The sequence below is a fragment of the Cebidichthys violaceus genome, unplaced genomic scaffold (genome assembly GCF_023349555.1).
Source record: "Cebidichthys violaceus isolate CVI_PGR_0920_01 unplaced genomic scaffold, fCebVio1.0.p SCAF_59, whole genome shotgun sequence".
Taxonomy (NCBI): domain Eukaryota; kingdom Metazoa; phylum Chordata; class Actinopteri; order Perciformes; family Stichaeidae; genus Cebidichthys; species Cebidichthys violaceus.
This window is the reverse complement of record NW_027176805.1, coordinates 1,242,383-1,266,282: the sequence shown is the minus strand read 5'-3', so window position 1 is coordinate 1,266,282 and position 23,900 is coordinate 1,242,383. Positions and strand designations below refer to the sequence as shown.

Genomic DNA, 23,900 nt, shown 5'->3' with positions numbered 1-23,900 from the left:
TCCTCTGATTTTTCATCTATCACCAACAGCAGGTCAATATTTCCACTTATCCTCTGGCTCTACAATGAGGTCAGTTCTTTATTATGATATTTCAACAACTGTCGGATTGATTGCTGCTGTGAAATTTTATATTTATATTATTATATTTTTATATAGACATGTTTATGATGGACCACCACTAAACCATCTTACGTGTCCACTCTGCTGTAGTGATCTTATTCTAAAGACAACAGATGGAAACGTCAACGAGTGTTTCCCTGAAGTCTGACAAATGTGTTTTGGTGAGAAATACTGGATGTGATAATGACAAAGGATGAAAGATCATTTAAATGAGAATTTAAAATGTGTTTCATGGAACGCATCTTCTATTATAGTCAGTTTTTTTATAGTATGCATAGAGGGAAAAGATGTTTAAATATGTATCCAACATATATGCAATCCAGAGCAACAAAAGCATCAACAACTGAGCAGCAACCTGCTGCTGCATGTCAATATTTACAGTAAGAAAACAATACATTTAAAAATGATTTATAAATCCTGTTGCAGTTTGTGTAACATATTGGGATGTTCGCCATCATCAGGTCAGAACTTAATTCTAATACTTTGATTTATGACCAAATCATTGCTCAACTAATTCTGATGAAATACACTGAGTCAATATTTGGTTATGTATTTTTCTTTATTCAGCTGAAACAATTCTTTGAATGAGCTGATGGTGGGATCACACAAGACGGATGTCCAGCATGTCATCTCAGCTATTTCAAAAATGATACTTTGTACAAAACAAGTAACAATGATCAGTCTCAGCCAGCTAAGGCTATCATATGGAATGATGATATGACGAATCTAAATATAAAAAGAAAACATGTAATATTAAACACCAGGCGAGAATTGCAATCCGGTGGCTAAAATGCTTCAATTTTAATCCAATCCAATCCGTCTGGTTGAGATTAAGAATAAGTACATTTATTCCCTGTTATTTAGCGGTGGCACGCCTCAGCCTTGTCAGGCCCTCTGATTCTCCACAGCTGAGAATTTGGTACAATCATGCAAATGAAGTTTTCGGTGTTTTCCCGTAGCAGAGCGGCTGTTTTGGCCAAGCCCGAAGACCACAAACTCCCTGAGATCCCCCTCGAATGTCTCCTGTCACCGCAGACAGTGCACACCTCTTATTGCTCACTGCTGACCAACTCTGGGACACACACACACACACACACACACACACACACACACACACACACACACACACACACCAAATCCTGATTCTGCTGAGAGGATACAAGGCGTGCTGCTTTTCTCTGGACCCAAGCACTTCTCAGATTGAATGAAGCAGAAATTCAGGTTGACAGCAATTACTCAATGCTAAGTGGGTGGTAATCAGCACCTCTTCTTTTTTTTTTCCACCATGGGGCCATTGAAGCTCTGCAGGGCCAGGGGTGCTACTCTTGCACCAAACGTATGCATGATTCTTTACAGTACAGTGAAAGAAATGACAGTATTGTTCTGGGAGGACATAGGTGGATCTGTGAGCTCTGGCTGCTTAACTTCAGTCTTTGGTTTGCATGAGAAGAACACATTTCTATTGTTAAAACCGTAAATAGTCTAATGTAAACCTGTAGCAGAATTAAAATCTAATTGAAATGTGGTAAACTTTGTACACTGTCAGCACAAAATGTATAAACCAGCAGCAACGTTTATGTCAGAGACCTGCAGGCAAAAAGGGGAAAATAGAAGCTTGATAATCAGACTGACTTGTCATTTTGTTTCAGTCCGACATTGTGGTCATGACAGTTTTTGTTTGAAAGGCAATACTCTCCTCCCATTCTCCCCGACATCAGCATTTCATTGTATTCTTTTTCCAATAAGATGTGTTCATTAATCTCTTTGTATTTTGATGGATTGTTGAAACTTGCCGATTTTATCGTGCAGGTGTCTTATCGTATCAGGTGTGATTGGTTGGTGGCATTATAAATATGTTGCTTATTGTACTGTTTTTTAAACCCTAATGAAGATAAACGACTGATGTGGTTTTTTTGATAACAGTGTGCAGGAATTCACCACTTTCAAGGATAAGGCTGGTGTTTCTGTCCACAAATCATTTTGAAAAGAGCAAAACCAACAATGATTTAATCTCTCATTCCCAAGCTCATTGGTTGGAACGTGGAAATGAAAATCATTAAATACAGCTCATGATAAAAAGATGTATCTTTTAAATGGCCCAGTGAGTTCATAAAACATTTGGCACTATACATTTTTAGCAAACATCAGTCAAACAGGAGGAAAGCTGCAGATTAATCCACATTTGGTGCTCTGGGGAGTATTTCCATCAGCAGGGTGGTGTGTGTGGGATTCAGTCAAAATAAGTGTGTGTGTGTGTGTGTGTTTATGGTAATGAAGCAAGATGTCACCCATTGCAACCGTGTGGCTCGCTGATGTGTTTTTAACATGTTTTGGACAATAATGGAGCTCAGAGGAAACGGTTGTATCAGGTTGGTAGAACTAGTTCAGTGTTGGTTTTGGTCTTTTAATGTTAGTCTTGTTTTAATGCTAAACTACAAAAGATACCGTGGCAACGGCAGCTTCAGCGCCCATGTGTGTATCATTAATGTATCATACCTGAGACGTAAAAACAATTACATGAAACTGTAAAAACAGCAAACTATGTTTTATCAAAATGAGGATATTTGCTGTTGACAACAGACAGCATCAAGTATGCATGAGACAATGTGAATGTCCTCTTCCACTGTTTTGGGGATTAAAGAAATCTTTCAAATGAAATGTGATCAGCACCTTGAGAAGAGTGACACATGTGAGGTCACTGACAGCACTGAAGCCGTGGCCTTACAGTGAGACATTGTACTGGCCTGGTCACACACGGCCAATGGGACCACAGTAGCTGTGTCCCCATGCAGAACACATTGTTAGGAGGTCAGTTAGGACAGTCTGGCTTTTATATACACCGTGGGCAGGCTATGACTGAAGCCCAAAATACATAACTCACATAAATCAAACAGAAGCCAAAAAAACATTGTATATAAAGGATAAAAAACATACATTTTTAAATTATTCAATACAAGATAAACGTCTCTGTAAACAAAATCGACTTCTCTGTGAAAAAAAAGCCTGAGGATGCTTGTGTCCTCTCAAATTCATGAATATCATAGTCACTCAAATTGAGAGATCCCCCAAAAACAAGAGGAAAAGGAAGTGACATCTTCAGAAATGGGAAGAGACGTTCCAGTTGTCCTCTAGGTGTCCATGATTTGAACAGAGGTTTGTGTCCTGGGTCGGCACAGCTTCGTAGCACCTCTAGCTGAAACACACGGGTCCGACAGTGAAGCCAAACTGGTGTGTGACGTTACCGCCTCCCATCAGAGCTACGTCTCTCAGAGGAAGCAGCTGGAGGTCCTCAAACTCAAAGACGGACTCCCGAGGTCCAGAAACGGTCTCTTCTCCAGGCTGACGGACAGGAAACACAATACATCATTTCTTTGTCATTTAACTGCGAAGAATCATCACTTTTTTATTCAACAATATTTCAGCAGAATTTGTTTTAGGTTTTGTCTTAACTGGGACAGCATCTCTCGATTATTTTGTATTTCATTAATATTCCGTCAACATAACCGACCTGCGGGTTGAAGCAGCATTCCAAATAAGTTATTAATATCTTGCACGCACACACACTCGTCACAATCTGCTCGTCTCTGTCCTTGTCTCAGACCTCAGTCCTGGCAGTTGTGCTACTTTGCCATAAAAAGCCTCGAGTGGCAATAAACGCCTCTATTTTCACCCGGTTTATTAATGCATATTTTTGTGGTTTCAGAGGTGCAGCTTGGCTCTCATATCAGGTCGGCTGGGTGTGGAGGATGTTCAAAAACCCTGACCTGCAGATCACTTTGTTTAAAATTTAACTGCAGGCGCATCCCAACGAGACAGCTTTGGCAGCTCGACTAAGATTTTCAATTTAAGTCGACTACAGCCTTCCAAGGCTGTTCATCCATGTGATTTAAGATGCTGCTGAGAATAGAAAAACATCCTGTTTTAGTGGCTGCTGTTGTTCAGGACAAATAGATTCAACACTTGACACCAGCTCTTGGGAAATGTTGCCAGTGTCCTGGAAAGGGCACTTTTTTCTTAAGCATTTTTAATACGGCCATCCAGTCGAATCATTTTGAAATGTAGTTGTAACACAAATACTGAAAGTTACAATGGGAGTGCTGAGTGAAGCGTATATTTTTGCAGGTCAGACGGGTAATAACAAGAGCTGACCCGGGCACCACTGATGATGATGACGATGATGATAATAATGTCTTTGCCTTTAAATCTTTATAAGACTTTTATAGCTCCTTCTAAACCAGGTCAAGGAGTGTTGAGTTCATCTATCCAACATTAAAAGCAACAGCCAAAAACTACTCACACTAAGATTAATAATATAATACCCGTGAAAAGGGACTTTTAGAACATTTGACGTACCACGCAGTCTTTAAGTGCTCCGAGGAAGCTTTGCTTCCTTGAGTCAGTGAGGAATTTGATGTCTCTGTCTGTCTGGCCCAGTCTGTGTCCTGGGTGGCAGGAGAAGGTCATATTCTGGACGGCAGAGCTGCTGTGCAGCTTTAGAAAACGCATCTGGACCACATTAGCACCTGGATAGTAAAACTGGTAAGATAGGAATAAGAATGTAATGCGTTAACAATGTCAGCAGTAACAATATTAAAAGGTAAGAACAAACTAAGTGAATGGAAAATGGAGAAAATGTCATTGATCAAACCATTAACGATATGACAAAAAACAATACTAGAAAAATGATTGTAGAAAAGTATCTCCCGCTTGTTTTTAATGTGAAGGGTCTAGATGCAGTCTATACCCACTTCAAAAGACAATGCGCTTCAGTTACAAGCAACTCTCTGAAGACGCTAATAATTTCACTGTAACTGCATGAGGCTATTAGCGCTTGTCTTTGTGAATTGGAGCGTTTTTGCAATGACGCTCATTTGCATCGAAAGGATTTTTCACTAAATGTATGCCTGTTACCTCATTTAAATATGTGTAAAAACACATTTCACCCTTTGTGGGTGCTTTGAGAAGGACATGGTTTCTCTTAGTCTTATTTGTGCAGGTCTAGCAGCTGTGTAATCCTCTTGTGAATTCGTCCCAGAATGTGTTAATGATCTATTAGTCTTTCTGGTTGTTGTAGATTCCTACTGCCCCCTAAAAGTCCACATCAGGGTGAATGTTTAGTCGTGTTCCCTTCACCTGAAACCCTTGCTCCAGCCTGCTGAGCCACTGAAAGGACGCTTCAGAAAGTTCTTCCATCCAGGCTTTCATGGGCAACTGCAGGCAGAGAAAAGAAGACACGCATTTGTAAATCTGAATTCAAGCCCTGCTTTCATATCAGATACTTGTGAAGGTTAACGGTGTTCAGACAGCTGCTGATGAGCTCTGGATTAGCATGCAGCTCAAGCGTGAACCAGAGGTAAATTGGCTACCTAGGTGAGCTATGCATTCACTTCACGCTATCCGAGACCGATTCATATACTTTTTTTTTTGCTTGAGTGAGTCCATTTTTACATAGAATTGACTGTATTAGAGTTGAGAGGGTGTGAGGTGCATTTGGTGTTTTTATATAGACTGCAGTACAGAAAAGAAGTCCTTCGCCAACATGACAGCACAGTTATGTTAAAGAAAGACCATAGAACTTCATTTGAATGTTGGCCTCAAGTGTCAATTACAAGTGCTAAATTAGCTCACTGAGCAATGCCAATAGTGTCGCATTCATGGGGTGTTGGAAATATCTGAAAAATGACTTCCCGACTGGGAAAATTCACACCACAAGTACACCACCTGCCGAGCTATCGTCATATTATGCAGAAACATGGCGGAAGAGCACAAAGTTTGAATGATGATAAGAAACTTTTTTATCAATTCACTTATTGCATGTCATTTGCATTAGGTTGCAACTGTCCATGTAGAGTGACCTAGTTATTTTATAGCATTAACCTTTATAACAAGTCAGGTAAAGCAATATTTCAGTGGTCTTAGGGAATGTACTCGAGCAGCAACAACTAATCACTAATATCACTAATATAAGGCTTCAAAGTGTTTCAATATTTGGATGGCACCGTGAATCTTCACCGGGGCGCTAGTCACCTCACGAACACACCAAAGTCAGAAGAACCACCTCAGAAGCACACGTGTGGAGGAGGAGCAACATTACGAAGCACTATCTGTCTATCTTAAGTTTACCAACATTAACCACCATGAGCTACTGGTCATACCAGACCAAGTAGGGTGGCAGTGAAAACCCTGAGTGTATTGAGTTGAGCAATGACTTGTTTTATTGCTTATAAATTCTAATTTGAAAGAGGAAGAATGTGTTACTTCTCACTTCAAAAGTTTAATACTCTCGCTTTAAATTAGTTTTGTAATAACTAGCATTGAAGTGTGCTATCCTCTATAGCAATGCTCTGGTAATGGTTTGAGGGCAAAGAAACTGTCGGGTGGAAGAGTGTATGTGTATGTGTGTGTGTGTGTGTGTGTGTGTGTGTGTGTGTGTGTGTGTGTGTGTGTGTGTGTGTGTGTGTGTGTGTGTGTGGTGCAGGCAGTGACTCTCAGCAATGCAGTCAGTGAATCAAATATTAGGTTCTTTCATAACTGATACTGTATGAATCATGTCCAAACTACCGAAATAAGATTTTGACTGTTCCTTCAACGTGGCAGAGTCACAAGCTCACGGTCAAGTCATCACTACAAATGGGTGAGCTGACTGACAATCGTCAAATTGAGATTCCGGCCGTACAACAGGGTTAAGTGAACGCCATTGATCCAGAGGCGCAATTTCCTGTCGCCTTTTTATCAGGCGATGTCCTCGTACCTGAGAGTCTCGAGGATGAAGGCAGGTCTGTTTTGATGTGGAGGAGAAGCTGCAGTAGGCCAGCAGAGCGTCCGCTGTGCTGCCCTGGTTGGGGTCGATGTAATACATTCCTGCAGGGAAAGGTTAGCGAGAGTTCAATGAGATACGGCCGAGGTCCACGCTGACAGAAAGACCAGAGCAACGCTTGGAGCACAAACACCTCCAACACACAGGACTGTGCTAGAGAAATAATAAAGACGTGGAGAAGAAATGTAACAAATTGCAGTGTAAAATGTTTTGTGTTGTACATTAACTAGCAACTGCAGAGAAACGCATTTGGTTTAATATTAATTATATATGGATAGGAATCAAATTTGTGTTGCGCTAAGGCTAATTATATTTTGCATGTTTTTGTGTGTTTTGAAGTATTACCACTTTAATTTGACCCTTTATGACGAACAACAAGCAGACAGAAAAATGCAATTATGTATATTGATTGAATATACATAATCCAAATTTGAAACATAACCTTTCAAAAAAGTACATTTTCTAAACAACGCTGTTTATCCGTGTGATTTAAGATGCCGCTGAAAATAAATTATTCTGGACAGAGAGATTTGACCTTTGACACCAGCTCTTGTGCAATTATGTACTTTTTCTGTGTGTTCACATTTCAAGCTAATATCAATACTTAACATGCTTGTAACATTTACCAATCTGAAAAATGATTAAACTGAGTGACTGAGTATTTGATAGTTCAAATTCTAAATATTACCAGATGAATAGATCATGTCTATGTTTTAGAAGAGCTCATATAGAGGATGATGCACACATTGTAACAGAGAGAACAGTGTCCAGAACTCAAGCCAGCTCAGTGATTCCCAAAATAATTCAACGTGGATTTACTGTTATTTCACTACTTCGGGAACTGACCGCTGCTGTATTCGGGGTGACAGATCCAGAGCTCCATGCATGTGGTGGCAGGATGCTCCTTGCTGCCGTCAGGAGGATCAAGCATCAGCCGGAGCTCCTGCTGCACAGAATCTAGCAGAGTCTGGATCAGAGGATAGTTGGGCTTATCGGACACATACATCAGGTCCTGGACATGGAAAGAAAAATAACACGGAGTCACTTGGATTGCATTGCAGTCAAGACACATCCCAAATGCTGTTATGATAAATGCTTTTGTAGTTGTAAAATACTTTAATAGGACAATGAAGACATAAATCACGTGCCTTGAGCTGGGTCAACGTCATGTTCAGTGACTGTCCCGGTGGTCCAGGGACCCCAGGTGGGCCCTAAAACACAAGAAAGATGCACATATTGGGTATAAACTACAAGAGTATCAATATTGGAATCAAGATGTTTTAAAGTTTTGTTTTCCATCACAAAGAGATAGAAATGTGAAGAAAAAAAATGTCTCACTGTACACCGACAAATATGAAACTCATCGAACAACTGATTGATGAGAGGCAGCGAGATAAAAGCCTTTCGCTGTCTGAAGCGGTTTCACATTTTGACGATTTTCTCAAATCAAACACTGTGGTGTTCAACAAGTCAGAACTCTAAAATGGCCCTGAATGTTAAGCTAATGTCAGATAAAACCAAGGCAAGTTATAAACTAAGCAAACGGTCGGACAGCCAAGAAGTATGCACACTTGATAATCCCATATCTAATTTAACATACATTTGTAGAAATGTAGAAATGTGGGATGTATGGCGTCCAGTGTACATTTGGAAGTTTATATTAATATTATAAGAACAATATTTGGAACTTCAGTCTTCACTAGAGAGTGAGTTCCATCCTCTGTTGTAAACTCACTGGGAGCCCCGTCCTGCCGGGCAGACCAGGGAAACCCTGGTAGCCTTTCAAACCCTGCAGGTAGAAGAAAATATGATGAGCACAACATATGATTCAGCACCGTTCAGTGTGGCAAAACCACACCACTGACTACAGAACACATTGATATGGAAATAAAGAATAAAGAAATCCCATTACATTCTAACGCTAACAGTGTGACAGCTTTATGATTTTATGTGCCATCAAAATAAACCATTAAGCGTAATGGTACATATTAAGAGCGAGTGAGTTTGATCTGTCAGAGAGAGCTTGAGTTGATAGTATCATACCTTCAATCCAAACAAACCCTGCAACAGAGCAGAGAACAGGAGAAAAGGGCATTAGTATGAAGTGCATTTACCGACTAAGAGCTGTGCGCCCAGTGTTTTTATCTGCTGCATTAAGAACTCATCAGCCACAGCTTCACACATTTCATGACTTAAGTCAATGGACTCCCCTCCCGAGACACAGCGTGCTGAACGCCATGATGATGTGCAGGTGAACTGTGAATGATTCAACGGACTGGCAGCTGAAGAAAAGATTACTTGGCTGAAAGATAACAGTGTGCATGGGTTCTTATAAAACAATTCTACGTCTCAACTCCATTTTTCAGACACAATCTGGATGAAGTGTCTGAATGACAAATGAACTGCTGGAATTCAAACTATAAAATGTCAAAAAAGAAGAAAAAAAAAAAGCACAGGCTGAATAAAAGTTGGATATCCACAGGGAATTCCAAACACGGCTGCAAATTGAATTCCATTCTTTCCATAAAAGAAAGCAACAACATGAACAACATACACTCTAGGTATTAACAGAGTTGAAGAGGGATATAACAGCCAGCCACAAAAGAAAGCATAATTAATAAAATGTGTTAAATAATAATCTGTACTGTGCAGGTTTGTGTGCTTTGCAAAGTGAATTCAATGATTTAAGATGTCCTGCTGATTTCTGACAGGAAGCTTACAGGCAGTCCTGGCATCCCTGTTGTTCCCCTCGGTCCTGGTAGACCAATATTTCCCTAAAAGAGAGAGATACAGAGTTGGACATCATAAAAACATATTCAATCGTAGTAAAACTTCCATCATCAAACAGCTATTAGTTTTGTGTACCTGCTCTCCCACCAGGCCCAGTGGACCAGGTAACCCAACAAGACCACGAATACCCTGAAATAGACGAGGGGAAAAAAAAAGAGAATGACACACTGGTTCCTCTGGATGCCCAATTCCATTGTTAACCAGGCCTTTTGATTTAGAACAGAAACATGTTCAATACATATTGAATAAAGTGACTCTGTAGAATAGCAGAGCCTCTTCATGCTGAGGAGAATGTAGACTTTTGACATTTGATTAGCAAAGACATTTTAACAGCTGCAGATAAGTGACAGACCTGAGTCAGACCTTCAACACTACATCCTGCTACAATTTTTCTCTCTGTTCAAAAAATGAATCAAAACTTTTTTGGATCAGAAATCATGCGAGTAAAAAGAGCAAGCACCACCCATGTCTCACTATCAGATCAAGTCAGTTTGATGTGAAACAGCTTTCATCGCTCAGGACCTTCACATCCACTTCATAAGTCACCTAATTTCACATGTCTGTACTGTCATCATTGGCACAGTAATGATATGAACATGAATTAGTTGCTTTACCTTCACACCTACAGACACAGTTACCACTGACATGTTATCATTATGTTTTGTCTTGCAGACATAATGTTTCATAATGTTCTCCATATTAGGAAGAAAACTCTTGGCAGCTCCTACCTTCATGCCATCACCTCCAGGGGGCCCAAGCAGTCCCATGTCTCCTTTCTCACCCTGAAGACACAAACAATACAGTCAAGTCTCCTTCAACCAGACAGCTGATCAGCCCGTGAAGAGTTCTGCCGGAGCCTCAACTGAGCCTAAACAAAAGGATCAGTATGAACGGTTGAAATGGAACATTTCTACTTAGTATATACTTCTACTTAAGCATATTGTGTAAATGCTTTGTGTTAGTGTACATGCTCAAATGTATCTTGCTGCTGTTTAATGGAAATTTGATATTCTTACAAGTAAAACTGTTTTCTAACTTGTTATAAAACAAACTATCATAAGCTTGCATCATATAACTTGTGATCCATGCAGCAGCTGACTGCCTGCACACACATTATCCTCTCTTTCTTGCCGTTGAATAAGAAGTACTTATTGTATATGCACATGTTCTATGCCTTAAGGATAAACCGTGTGTATCTGTGTGTCTGTTGTTACACAGATAGAGCACTTCTTTTACTTCCACGGCCTGGAGCAGGACGTTCCAGTACACAGGCCCTCACCCTTGATCCCTCTCTATGGAACTCTGTGTGACTTTATCTGTGGAGCGAGCGCTTCTACTGACTCTTTGTGACTCTGTACAACTGTGCCTCTTCTTGCAAGACTAAATAATTTAAAAGACAAATTCAGTTTGACAGCTTAAAAAGACTCAACAGCGGGTAAAATCATTTTCCACCACGCTGTATTTTCCATTTCGGCTTATTAATACTATGAGTCCCTATTAGCGAAAACCACTGTGTGCCACTCTCATGAAGTGGGTTATTAAGAGGAAGTAGAGAATCCACCATTGACTTTGAATTTATATCAGTCTTTTTATTGGTTATGATTCTCGCAATACACTAATATGTTCCTTTCTGTGAACGTCCGATTTAAAAGACGTGCAGGCTGTAACTTATCTATGAAATCATCTCTTTTGTGTTTAGGAGTTATAATAAATTGATCATAAAATAATACAGCATTAAAACTACCAGAGTTACCAGCCAGCAGTGACCAATATTTGAATTTGAAGGATAATGTCCATCCAGCCATCCATCATCTTTTACCGCTTATCCTGTTCAGGGGGGGGGGGGGCTGGAGCCGGTCCCAGCTGACATTGGGCAAGAACACCCTGGACAGGTCGCCAAACTACCGGCTGACTCATGTTCACACCTGCGGGCAATTTAGAGTCATCAATCAGCCGAAGCTGCATGTCTTTGGACTGTGGGAGGAAGCTGGAGAACATCCACACAGAATGGCCATCCAGCCCGGAGTTTTGACCACTTAAGTTGTAATGCCATCCAACCTGCATGTTACCATGTGACGTGATGCGGGGGGGTGTTCACAGTGTTTCCACAACATAACCAAGAGCAGCCCAGTCAAATTCCCGTCTCTAAACTACCATTTGAACGTTAATGTGATCCTGGATGTAACTTAGTCCTTTCAGATAGAATTCTTATCTGTTTTGGAGAGCTCTGATGAAAAGAATAATAGTTAATTGGAAAATAAGAGAATGCTGAAACAAGTTTCCAGGACAATACAAGATTTTCCAGGATATTTGACACGTTTTCCATGACTGTAAAAGATGGTCAACTGTTTTCCAGGTTTACCAGGACGATTGGGAACCCTGTGGAAATGCAGTCCTAACTGACGGATAACATGGACCCCAGCCGCTGAGAAGTCTAAAAACAGTTGCTGTTCATTACAAAACTTTGGTGAGCTGTGGTAATTAATGGGAAGCACTGATTGCCTTTTACTAACTACAGTCCCTTGCAATGCAACAGTTGTCAACATGTATTCATAACTCGTCCCCAAGATGAAGTAAAGGTTCATTAAAGAGTCTCTGTCCATAGCTATCTACTACCAAGGACAAGTGCAAGCAGTTGGCAGCTGGAAGGGATGACTTGGCCTTGCGCACTGCCAAAATGAGGCCTATTTAATTATTTAACTTACAGGCCTAACATGGGAACATTTTAAATAAATTGATTCCACGGATCATAACTTGTGCACACAAATAAATCAAAAACGTGAGAATGATTTAATTAAATTTAGAAATGAGTAAATCGTTTGTACTGGCCACTCCAGGGCTCCTTATTTATATGTGCATATTTTGTTGGGTCTCCTTAAGTTTATTCTGGGTTTTCATAATTGATGTTACTCAGTGCTTAATAGGCACTTAAATAAAAGTGACATTTCTTACACTATGACTTTGAGCTGATTGCCTGCATTCATCACTTGCTTGTTTTTGAGTTTGAATGAAGTGTGTTTGATGACTCCTTACAGCCTATTAGTGTCTAGATGGGGGGGGGTTAGCCAACTATGGGTTGTATTCATTCAATCGCACATTACATCTGTGGTTGTTGAGATCTGTGGTGTGTTTTCAACACCTTTCTAGTTTTGGCTTTACCTCTTTCCCCTTTCCACCGTGATCCCCCGCCTCTCCACGTAAGCCTGGGATTCCCTTGGTGACAAAATAAAAAAAAATATATCAAGTGGATGTCAACTCACTGACTGATCGAATACACTTCAATTGTAAAATTCATTACTTTATTGATCTCTTCACTCCAAAGCAGGAGAGATGGCTGAACAGACAGTGTTAGAGCAAATGTGCTGATATGTTCATCTATGACATAAAAACAGACGTCAGGTGAACACATAAATTAACTCACGATGAGCCCTGGCCATCCAGAGACGCCAACCAGTCCTGTAACCCCCGTTTGGCCCTGAATGATAAAACACAATCTACCGTTGGCTCATGCGTCATCATTTAAGCAGATGTATGCAAAACCTGTGGCGTTGTTTCCGTGTCTCCCACCTTAGGTCCTCTGTCTCCCCTGATCCCTCTTAGTCCGGCCTTCCCCCGTTTCCCCTGTGGACAAGTTTTCAATGATTTTCAATGCGGCAACAATAAGCAAGAGGGCACACGGACGAAGCGGCCTCATGTTTTATGCATGAATCTGTACATGCAGTGGCTGTCAGAGTGGCTGCTTCAGGCCATTTCCCCTTTCATCCCCTGCACGCACCATAAAAATCGGTTTGTTATGTCCACTACACAAAGGCTCTTTTCACAAAGTCCTAAAAAAGGTAGTTTTTTTTACTTAAGTTAGAGCTGCATTTCACCAGCAAAATGTTCACAAGCCTATAGCAGAGAGCTCTTACCCTCCTTCCAACATGACCCGTCTTCCCTGCTGATCCATTCTTGCCATCGTCTCCCTGTAGAGGTAAAACACAAACTGAACGCTGGAAAAGCTAATTAGTACCAACTACCAACTGTAAAAGGAGACATTTAACAGCTGCAGCGTCATCTTTAAAAAGGGCCGTCTGTACTGGTTAATACACTCTAAAGAAATAGTTTAACATTTTGGAAATGTGCTTACTTGCTTTCCTGCTAAAGGTTAGATAAAGAGATCGATACCAGTGTAGGACCCATGAGCAGAAGGGACACAGAGGGGAACTGGGCCAGACAAGCTGTCTCCTCTTTGTTTCCAGTCTTTATGCTAAGCTAATGTTAGCCATGGCTGGCTGTAGCTTCATATTCAACAGACAGATACGACAGTGGGATCGACCTTCCCCTCCAACTCTTGGCAAGAAAGCCAAAATGTTCTATTCCTTCAACTTGTCATTGCGTGGATAGCTGTTTCAATGATTTCGTGAATTTAGATCTATTACTTTATCTTGGAATGAAGCAGAACAATCTTGTCAAATGATTTCTACTATGATTTCCAAAATTTGGAAAACTAGAATGTAAAAGATGTCGAAATGCATCTAAAGATGTATAAAGACAACAGATTACACTGGAATATGAGGCTCTTACCTTTTCCCCTGACATGCCATGTTTCCCCTCAGGCCCTGCTCTTCCTTGCACTCCCTGCAAAGCAATTATAGTTTAAAAAACAATTTCATTTTGCTATTAAGATAACTTTCAGATAGACAAAACACACTGACACACACACACACGCCCACACACACTGCGAGTTTAAATGATTGTTTATTTACTTCTCAATAATTAATGAATACTGAACAAATGGTTATATTTTAGACCAGCTGCTGAAGGCACAGTATGATTTCATCATCCACTGTTTGTATTGTACACATCTGCAAACTTACAGGAGCCCCTGTGGGACCTGGAGGACCCTGGGGTCCCATCTCTCCAGGAGGCCCCTGAAAAAGAGAAGGGAGAGGCATAAACAACAAAGTTAGAGTTGTTGAGAGGGGAAAAGCAATTATCAGCAATGGTCATTTACATCTGACAAAGTCTTAAAGCTAATCAATAGCTGTTTAGTTTTCACCTCAATCCCTGGCAGAGCCGGAGGACCTTGGATTCCTGGCAGACCATCGTCACCCTGCACAGGTAATTCATATTTTTGAAGCTGTTTTATGGATATTTGCACACAGTAAATCAAAATTTTTAGCATTAGAAATATGTAGCACCATGCAGACATGCACTTTTGTTTTATAAACGTCATGCAGTAGATACATCTAACATGAAAACCTCACTAACCTGTTCCCCTAGTGGACCTGGAGCTCCTGGCTCTCCCTTCAGTCCATGTGGCGCCGCTTCCCCTTTAGCTCCCTGGTCTCCCTGAGGTCCAACTTGTCCTACTGGACCCTGCAGTGCAGACATCACAAAAACAGGAACGATGTAGTCTAAACTCAGTCTAAACTCAATGATAGCTCTCGTTCTATGCACCACGCTCGATGACTATTAAAACTTAAAGGGACTACATCCCAAATTCAGAGCATATCTGTGATGGAAGGATTGATTGTGAGGATAACTTGAGTGCAACAGATGGACTATCTGTTCATAACTGACATGGCAAAAAAACAAATAAAGTGAACAACTTTCTAATACTTGAGGATACTCACAGGTGGACCCAGCCCCCCTGTGTCTCCTCTGACACCACGAGCACCAGTCATTCCCTACGCAAAAGACAAACAGAGAGCAAATGGATGCTTTTCCCCCCCGATAGCTGTACTGTAAGCTGTGATGTGCAAAATGTTAGATGGAATCAGAGATTACCTGAGGGCCTCCTGACCCCGGAGGTCCAGTAATTCCTACAGGCCCGGACTCCCCCTGGTGAGATGGAGGAAAATATTTTTGTGTCATTCCTTTGAACTTTACCAAGTTTAACTGATTTGATTCAGGCAGAGCACCACCGGTGATGCAGTATATGAGAAAAAGGTGTACCAGAACAACTAGGCAAGGGCTCCTGTCAATCAGGTGATGACTGAAAGTCAGGACTGATTAGTCCCTCTCTCACGATCTATCATCAAACAGTCTTAACCCTAACTCTTTTTGTCGTGATGAACATCGTATGACAGCAGCTAGTTACTGAAGGAAAGCAACAATACCTTCTTCCCTTGAGGTCCATCTGGCCCCGGGAGTCCGCGAGAGCCTGTGATTCCCTAAAATGAGGACAAATGCACCACAAAAAACTATAGACACTGACATCATTGTGTTGTTGATGTGTGTAGGCAGGATAAACATGTCAAAACAAATCGGTGAGATGGATCAATAAATGTGAACAGTTGGATAAAGGTTCATTAAGACCACTCTGAGCGGCAACTCATCGACAGCATCAATACATCCTGGAAACAAACTCACCTGTAACCCCGCCAGACCTGCAGGTCCCACTTCACCCATCAGCCCCGGTTCCCCCTATTTTAAGAAGATGACATCAGAAACAGTTTCTACTCATCAATCTGACTCATCAGCTTTATGTTCCATTCATGCTGGTGCCGCTGATCACTATGTTTACTCTGTTAACCCATTGCTGGGTTTGTTCTTTTCTTGTTGAGCATAAGAAAAATAGAGAAAATCACTGGATTAAATGTAAACACAGCTATGATGCTTTAAAGAGGGCGTCGACAGATTATCAACAAAATTCAGCTTGTTTTTTTTTTCTTTTTTTATGATTTATGGCATTTTAGCTGTGTCATAATGCACAAAAGACATGCTTGAGTTCTCTCTACTTCTAGCTATGATTGTGCTGTTTTCATAAGGAATGTGTATATATATATATATATATATATATATATATAGATATATCTATATAGATATATCTATATATATATATATATATATATATATATATATAGAGATATATCTATATATATATATATATATATAGAGTAAATTGTAAAAAAACACCCTAAAACTGTGTGGGGTTCAGAGGGTTGAAATGTATCGTTTCCCAAAACTGTTGAGGAGTAAAACTGTGCTCACCATTAGTCCAATGTGGCCCTTGTCCCCCTTTATGCCCCTTTGGCCATTTTCTCCAAGTCCTCCCCAAGGGCCTTCTCGACCAGACAAACCTGGAGGTCCCAACTCGCCCTGCCGACAGCAATCACAGCCTGATCACAAACTGAAGACATCATTTAGAGCAGAAGCAACACAATCGTCCTCCTCATCAGAGATGTGAATAGAAAGAACTTTAACTTTCACCACTTGGAACAAACTCGAGGAAAATAGTGAATGTACCGTCTCCCCTTTGGGTCCGGGATCTCCAACTTCTCCAGGATGCCCAACATCACCCTGCAGAGATGGAAGGAACATGAGTTATAGAGGAACAGTTTACTTTTTTTTTTTAAAGTGACTCTTTTCACCTGTTCTTAAATCATAAACACAGGAAAGAAAATGCATCACCAGAATATTTGTTCCTCCCTTGCCTCTCAGGGCTTCAGTACATCACTATATCAAGAAAATCTAATTTCACGGGTAATGTAACAGCGATGGTGCTTAAGGCTTATCAAGCCACTTTTATATTTATTTCATGGAGCACCTGAAATACTTCTGGGAATTTCAGGCTGACAATAATCTGTAATGCTAACAAGACAAATCACAACAAGCACATCTGTTCACCATAACACTTTGGACAGATGTTTGTGTGATGCTGTGAAGTAAAGAGGGGGGAGGTACGATGATGTGACTGGATTGGAACATCGTCTCCTGCGGAGCTGCTGTCATTTATGAGACAGCAGTCGAACACGTGTGGGAACGTCTAATCATTTCAAGTTAAGAGATCATCTTTGTAGAAACAGCAGATAAATGTACCTACCTCTTTACCCTCTGGTCCTGGTGGCCCCTGTAAGCCTTTCAAGCCCCCGAGTCCTCTCTCTCCTGGGGGGCCTGGAGGACCAAGTTTCCCACAAGACCCTTGGTCCCCCTAAGAAGTAGACAAGAAGACTTGAAATCAGAAACAGTTACTGACTGCAGGCTTTTCAAACCGGAGGCTAGAGACTTCTTCCACAACACTGAACAAAGTCAACTTGGCCTCAGGTTTTACAAACCAAGCAGACTGAAACAAATTATTTAAAGTCCCCCTCAGGACAAAAGCATGTGAAAAAATATTTTGTTAAACGTGGTTCTCGAAAAGCAAAAAGGGGCTGGAAGCACATCTACTCTTCCCCCCTCCCCCCCCCCCCCCCCCCGATTCTGGATTTGGTCTGGCCCCGCCCACCATAGCTGCTGGTGCTAGGTTGACTGTTGAATTAGCGACCATCTTGTGATCTGCAGCATTAGTTTTGGCGTCTGGTATATTTTCTCAGTTAGAGGAAACGGAGAAATCGGAGAGAGTCAGCTGTACATGTTTGACTCAGATCAGGAGTCTGTTGAACACTCAAACCAGCGACTAGCACCAGGTGACGTATCAGAATGGTGAGTGTAGTTAGCATCTTTTACTTGTTTATGTTGTTTGGTGGCTCACACAGCGGTAGTGGTTGTGAAACATACAATAATATCTATTGGGATTTTTTTTGTTAGATAGTGGAGACAAGCTCCAGCGTCCGGTTTACATCCAAAAACTGCACAATCTACCCGTTTGCTGTCAAAGTGATCACGATGCTAATGTGAACGGAGTGCTGACAGGTCTGCTCTGCGCTGGAGGTTTCAGGCCTCTTTGCCTGAAACCTTAAGTGCACAGACATCGCCCCCTTCAGTAGAGGAATGTCATCACACCTCTCTAGTGACACGTTGCGTAGGACAAGTCAGTATCATCAACGTCAGACATTTTAGGGGTCAAAAACTTTATGTTCTTTGTGGAGTACGAACAATCAACATTGCAAAGACTCAGAAAAGATGCTGCTGTGATCACTGACCTGGTCTCCTTTCCGTCCGGGTGGGCCTTCATTTCCTGTTTGGCCTGGGGGACCCTGATGAGTCAAAAGTCAAAACAGTCATCAGGTGACAATAGAATGTCCTCTGCTGTCCTCGTACACAGTTAATGTCGATGAACACACTGGTGATGTTTGGTAACTGGTTTAAAGGTGATGATACTTCTCTCTTTTCTCTCAAATATGATTTTTACTTTTTCAAATAATCTTTACAGTTTGTGTTCAAGTAATTGTGGAAGCATTATTCTGTTGTGGTTCCAGGATGAGAAATATGTTAAACTTGGTCGGATAAATATATACAGTATGATGCTCTACCCAAGTATCCTGACACTGCCTCCCTTCACCTCAGATACAAGTTAAGAGGTGCTGCTAAACAAACACAGCGTCCAGTATATCGAGAGTGAGGCTGCATGGTATCTGTACACCCACGGGCACAGTTATGCAGAATTTACACTGTTTTTTTTTTAAGCTGCCTGGCTGCTTTTTGTTTTTGTATTTTGTGGAAACAGAATCTGTCTCCTCTTGTGTGCACAGAGCAGCAACTATCCCACTATGCACCAATGGAGGTAAGGAGATAAAAACAAACACTGTCCTCAGAATCAGCACCTGTCAGTACTTCCCTCTGCACAGACAGGACAGACATCCACAGTATCTGAAACTAGAACTAAAGCCTGTATGTGCAATAGGGATTTTATATTTATTCTGCTGAAATATTACTTCCACACAGGTCTCAGATTTAACTGTAGAATTACTGCCTCGCAGTTGTAAGCCTCCTTGAATCCAGTCGGACGTTTGCTCCCAATTTGAAGAAACTATTATTCTCTTCACAATAAAGGGAACGCTAGAAAGAGTAAGGCAGGTGAATCCAAATTTATTCTGACACTGGATATATGAAAACATTGTTGTCTTTACTTCACCATGACATGAAACCAACCTGTGGTCCGCCTTGTCCTGTGGGGCCAGCTTCACCAAGCGAGCCGGGTAAACCCTGGAGGTTAGAGCAGCAGTCTCAGTATCAGTAACGGAACATAAACGAAGTTACACGGACTAAAATCTCACAATAAAACACTGGTAAGACATGATTCTTACATGCACTGTGGTTTACCTTGTGTCCTCTTTCCCCTGCTGCTCCTAATGTCCCATCAGCACCCTGCGGGCCCTGAGGACACCAAACACACATGTGGTCAAACAACATGTTCTATGTTGTGCAATTGAACCAGATGTTCAGACACCGGAGAACATAGAGATCAAAGCAGCAGTTGATGGTAGGTACCCACTCACTGGGATTCCTGCAGGCCCCTGTGGCCCCTGAGGTCCTGAGGGCCCTTGGCTTCCCCTGGGTCCAGGTTTTCCAGCTGTTCCGTCACCACCCGGGAGACCTGGAGAGCCCTAGAATAGAGATCGATCATACTTTTTTTGGGGGGTCAAATGTGGAAACAATACAATGCAATCTGTTGCAGCTTCAGTGTGTTTTTGCTAGGCACAGTTTATCAATGACATTCAGTCAATTCATCGTCAATTTTAATTTAAAAATGCATTATGAGAACAAATAGAGACATTCACAGCCAGACACACAAACTGTGAAATTGATTTTTATGAATCAGTGGTCTACAGCCACGACAGTTCAGCTGTCATTTTCCAGACTTTGCGATGATTGGTTCAAGGACTGAGAGTAAAACATTATCAGCATCAATGATAACGAATCACTTAAGTCACCTCTTCATTCTGTTTAGGAGCAGTGTGCTTTAACAATTTCATGGTTTAGTGAATTCTTCCTCAATTAAACTGATGTTTTTGTTTATATTAAATCACTTTTATCATCTTGTATCAATACTGCAAAAACACGGTGTCAAATTAAAATGCCACTTAAATGCAAACACAGTTTGCCCTGTAACACACAAAATGATAACGTTGTAAAAATACAGTCCTATGAACTTTCACTATGAACTAGAACTTACTGGTGGGCCCTGTATCCCTTTGGACCCTTCATCTCCAGGCCGACCCTGTGAGAAACAACACAAGTCAGGAAGTAGAAAGTGAAAAGCCATGGTCTGATGGTTCTGAAGGTTTCCAAGTGGATTTATTAGTACTTTTAGACTGGACGTCAACATTTTATATATGCTATTTTAATGGATGAATCTGATTTACTGTGTCTGTTTGAATCACATTTCCAAATGGCACCATTACTGGCACGACAAAGAGTCCCAAAAACAGCAATAAGGAAATTCACACCACGCTCTTCCAGAAGCTTCCATGGCTGCCAAATGTCCCCTTATTTCTAGAAGTAAGTTTAATACAAGCGCCACTGTTAACGTTTTACAAAATCCATTAGATCACCCCAAAATAAGATACAATTAGCATGAAGCTAATGCTAAAGCTAGATTAAAAAAGCTGAAAGCTGATATACTGTTTTTGAAGAGAGTAAACATAAAGTAACATTTGGAAATACAACATATCGTTCTTTTCGTCTTCATGTGAATATTCAATATTGCTTTGAATTCTGTCTTTCTCTTCAATGACTAGTTGTAAATCTGTGGACCTGTTTTGTTGGTTTTGGTCACTTGGCTTTTTCTGAGCATATTTAGAAAGAAAAGGAGATACTTTACCTGTAAACAGTGTTAGCTTGTGTGTATGTCATTGTCCGTGATCGTTTTACTAATATAATTATAATTTCCAATGGACTATAAGTGACACCGAGACATTAAATGATTAAAAACCACTGGCATTACCGTTTAAGTCCATCAACAACAAGAAGCAAAATATTTTTTTATCTTTATTCAGAGCACAAACTCTCCAATTAAAAGCTTCTCTCACCTGAGGTCCCCGGAGTCCCTTGTTTCCAGAAGTACCTGGCAGACCCTGATAAAGAAAAACAGGCAAAGCAAGTCAGAACATGCCAAGCACACCCACGACTCACACTTCTGTCTGGGCACTGTGTGGGGAAATAACAGAGATCATGAGAGAAGTTTATCGTGTAAGCTTTAAAATGTATAACACAAAATGAAGCTAAACATACAATAACAGGAAACTAACATTTCTAAAGTGATCCACAAACCGTGGCAAAATGGATAATTGTGGTTTTACTTAACGAGCAGTTTTTTTTCCCGCCTGTGAACAAGTTTGTTTTATTCTTGTGGTATTCTAAGTCTTTACACAATATGCCTTAAAATTGCTCACTTTCATGCTTTGCTCTTGACTTTTTATTTACCCGTTTACTTATATATACTACATATTACTACATATACAGGAAGGGGGAAAGTGGGCATCTTTGTCTGGTACTCATGCCTCATTTTTTTACGTTAGCTCTTTGGTAATCTCTATTTCAACAGATATCTGCACATGACTGCAAAATATGTACTCAACTGGACACGATCTGTTTATCTGAAGCGTTCTGGTAGCTCCAGTAGTATTGCGTAATCACATTTTAGCGGACTTTGTTTGAATGCAGGTAAACCGTCCGTGTGGAGAGAAAAAGAAGAGAAACTCACTGGCTGAAGTCTGGGAACCCACCAGCTATCGCCTGACGATGATCTTGATTACTATTCGCTTAACTAATTGGCAACAACAGTCTCATTCTAGGCGTCGTCTCTCAGCTCCAACTCCATTATCGTGTCTTTTGGCTAAGTTTCTAATTGGACTGTAAACAATGAGGAAGAGGAAGTTTTGGCCCAGATATCCGTTAATCCAGAAATCTGCTGGAAACACCAGGTATTGTCTAAATCTTTATCAGATCCATAACTGATGGGTTCTGAAATTGTCCCTGCATTAATTATTATCCTCCAAAGCACTCAATATGAACATCCAACCATGTAAAATATCCTTTCTGCTTCTAAGGATAGTATCATTGTTCGGTAATGAATATTTTTCTTTTAAAAGACTAAATCTAGCCCAGGGGCTTTATGGCTGCTACCGGTCTACTATCCAGAGCTCTTGTTACATTTTCTTTTATTCCCTTAGAGAATAAAGTATGGACATGAGTTTTTTTTTAAATCAGAATGCAGAAATTCACTCAGGTTGTCCATCTGTCCCTTTTGTTGACAGGATTATTTTCTACCATGATGAGTGTGGCTTTCATTGCATTCAGTGATGCGGGCACTAAAGCATTCAGTTTACTACCGCATTCAGTGCTCAAGCCAGTAGCTGATGAATCCCCCTCTCAGCGCAGTGTAGCTCTCCTCTACGACAGATTGATGGATTTCACCACAGCAGTGGGCGGACCGTGTGAGTGAGCACAAAGTGTGTCCTATGACACTGCGGGGAATACGATACAAGAAGTGAACTTCACAAAACGGTCCCAGTGCCATTACTGAAAGTAACTCGTTCCATGCAAGAGGGACTTTCTTAATCCTAAATCTCACCGACCAAAAGAGGGAGGCTGATTTATAGGGTGCAGAAACTCTAAAGAGTTTCAAGATGAAAGTTTGACCTTTCAGCTGAATACAACTACAGCAAAGCAAAAGCCATCAATCCAGGGAAAAGGAGAGGATATGTCTAATTATCAAAATAAGAAGAAGAAAGATGTGTGTGTGTGTGTGTGTGTGTGTGTGTGTGTGTGTGTGTGTGTGTGTGTGTGTGTGTGCGTGTGTGTGTGTGTGCGTGCTAACCTGCATTTCTATGCTCAGGTGTGTACAAGTGTGTCTTTAAAGGGCATTTAGCAAGTCTACTCCCCTACTTTTTACCATTGTATTTGTTTTTTTTGGGATTGATGTTCTGTTTTGTACTGTATTTTCTATTGTGTCCTCTTCATATTTGTATATACTACCAAACACTGTGCAGTGGAACAGAGCTGTAACATGTTGGGACAACTGCTTTGTCATTGAGGATGCCACCCGGCACTCTGGACTGCAGCGAACAGGCTGGAGGAAAGAGCACGGAGCAATTTATTTGTCCTCCATCACCCATTAGATTTGCCACCAGTGACCAACAAAACCAATCACTGCGGCCAGAAATAGCCCGTCCCTTCACACCAGCTGCACACTTCACTGGTTAACTTTTATTTACTAAACCCTCCTTGGTGTGACCCCCATCATCCTGTGAACAGTGCTCAGTCCTCCTCTCACACGCTAACGTAATGGCGTCCTGGAGGACTAGGAAAGGAAATAAAAAACAAATATAAACGACGGACACTTACTGCAGGTCCCGGCTTCCCAACAGGCCCAGGTAAACCTCGTAAACCTGGCTCACCCTGGTGCAGAGCAAAGACAAGAGACGGTGTTGTTTCTCACAGCTCATCTTAAAGAGTCTGTTCTCACCTACATTGTCAAATATATCATTGGAAATATCTAAACATCAATTACCTTCTGATTTAC

The 23,900-nt window shown here is 41.0% G+C and overlaps 1 protein-coding gene across 1 annotated transcript; it reads right to left on the bottom strand.

Annotated features, from left to right (window-relative positions):
- Positions 1-678: 678 nt before the first annotated feature.
- On the bottom strand, positions 679-16,128 carry LOC137888955 (collagen alpha-1(V) chain-like). Its single transcript, XM_068732486.1, has 23 exons — positions 16,085-16,128; positions 15,832-15,885; positions 15,500-15,553; positions 15,346-15,399; positions 14,981-15,088; positions 14,769-14,822; positions 14,587-14,640; positions 14,294-14,347; positions 13,639-13,692; positions 13,295-13,348; positions 13,149-13,202; positions 12,887-12,940; positions 10,456-10,509; positions 9,803-9,856; positions 9,658-9,711; positions 8,981-8,998; positions 8,673-8,726; positions 8,086-8,148; positions 7,784-7,949; positions 6,872-6,981; positions 5,254-5,331; positions 4,474-4,656; positions 679-3,459 (listed from the first exon to the last, which is right to left on the bottom strand). Exons 1-23 carry the CDS (start codon positions 16,121-16,123, stop codon positions 3,310-3,312), a joined length of 1,671 nt encoding a protein of 556 aa, XP_068588587.1. The 5' UTR covers positions 16,124-16,128; the 3' UTR covers positions 679-3,309.
- Between the last annotated feature and the right edge of the window lie 7,772 nt (positions 16,129-23,900).

What these genes read in the sequence shown, in the direction of transcription:
- LOC137888955 (XM_068732486.1), bottom strand. Translation starts at nt 16,123, where the DNA reads ATGGGTGAAGTGGGACCTGCAGGTCTGGCGGGGTTACAG. An exon ending in CGGGTCATGTTGGAAGGAGG is followed by an intron (nt 13,349 to 13,638) that starts GTAAGAGCTCTC and finishes ACTTGTCCACAG; the next exon opens with GGGAAACGGGGGAAGGCCGG. An exon ending in TCACCCCGAATACAGCAGCG is followed by an intron (nt 6,982 to 7,783) that starts GTCAGTTCCCGA and finishes CTTTCCCTGCAG; the next exon opens with GAATGTATTACATCGACCCC.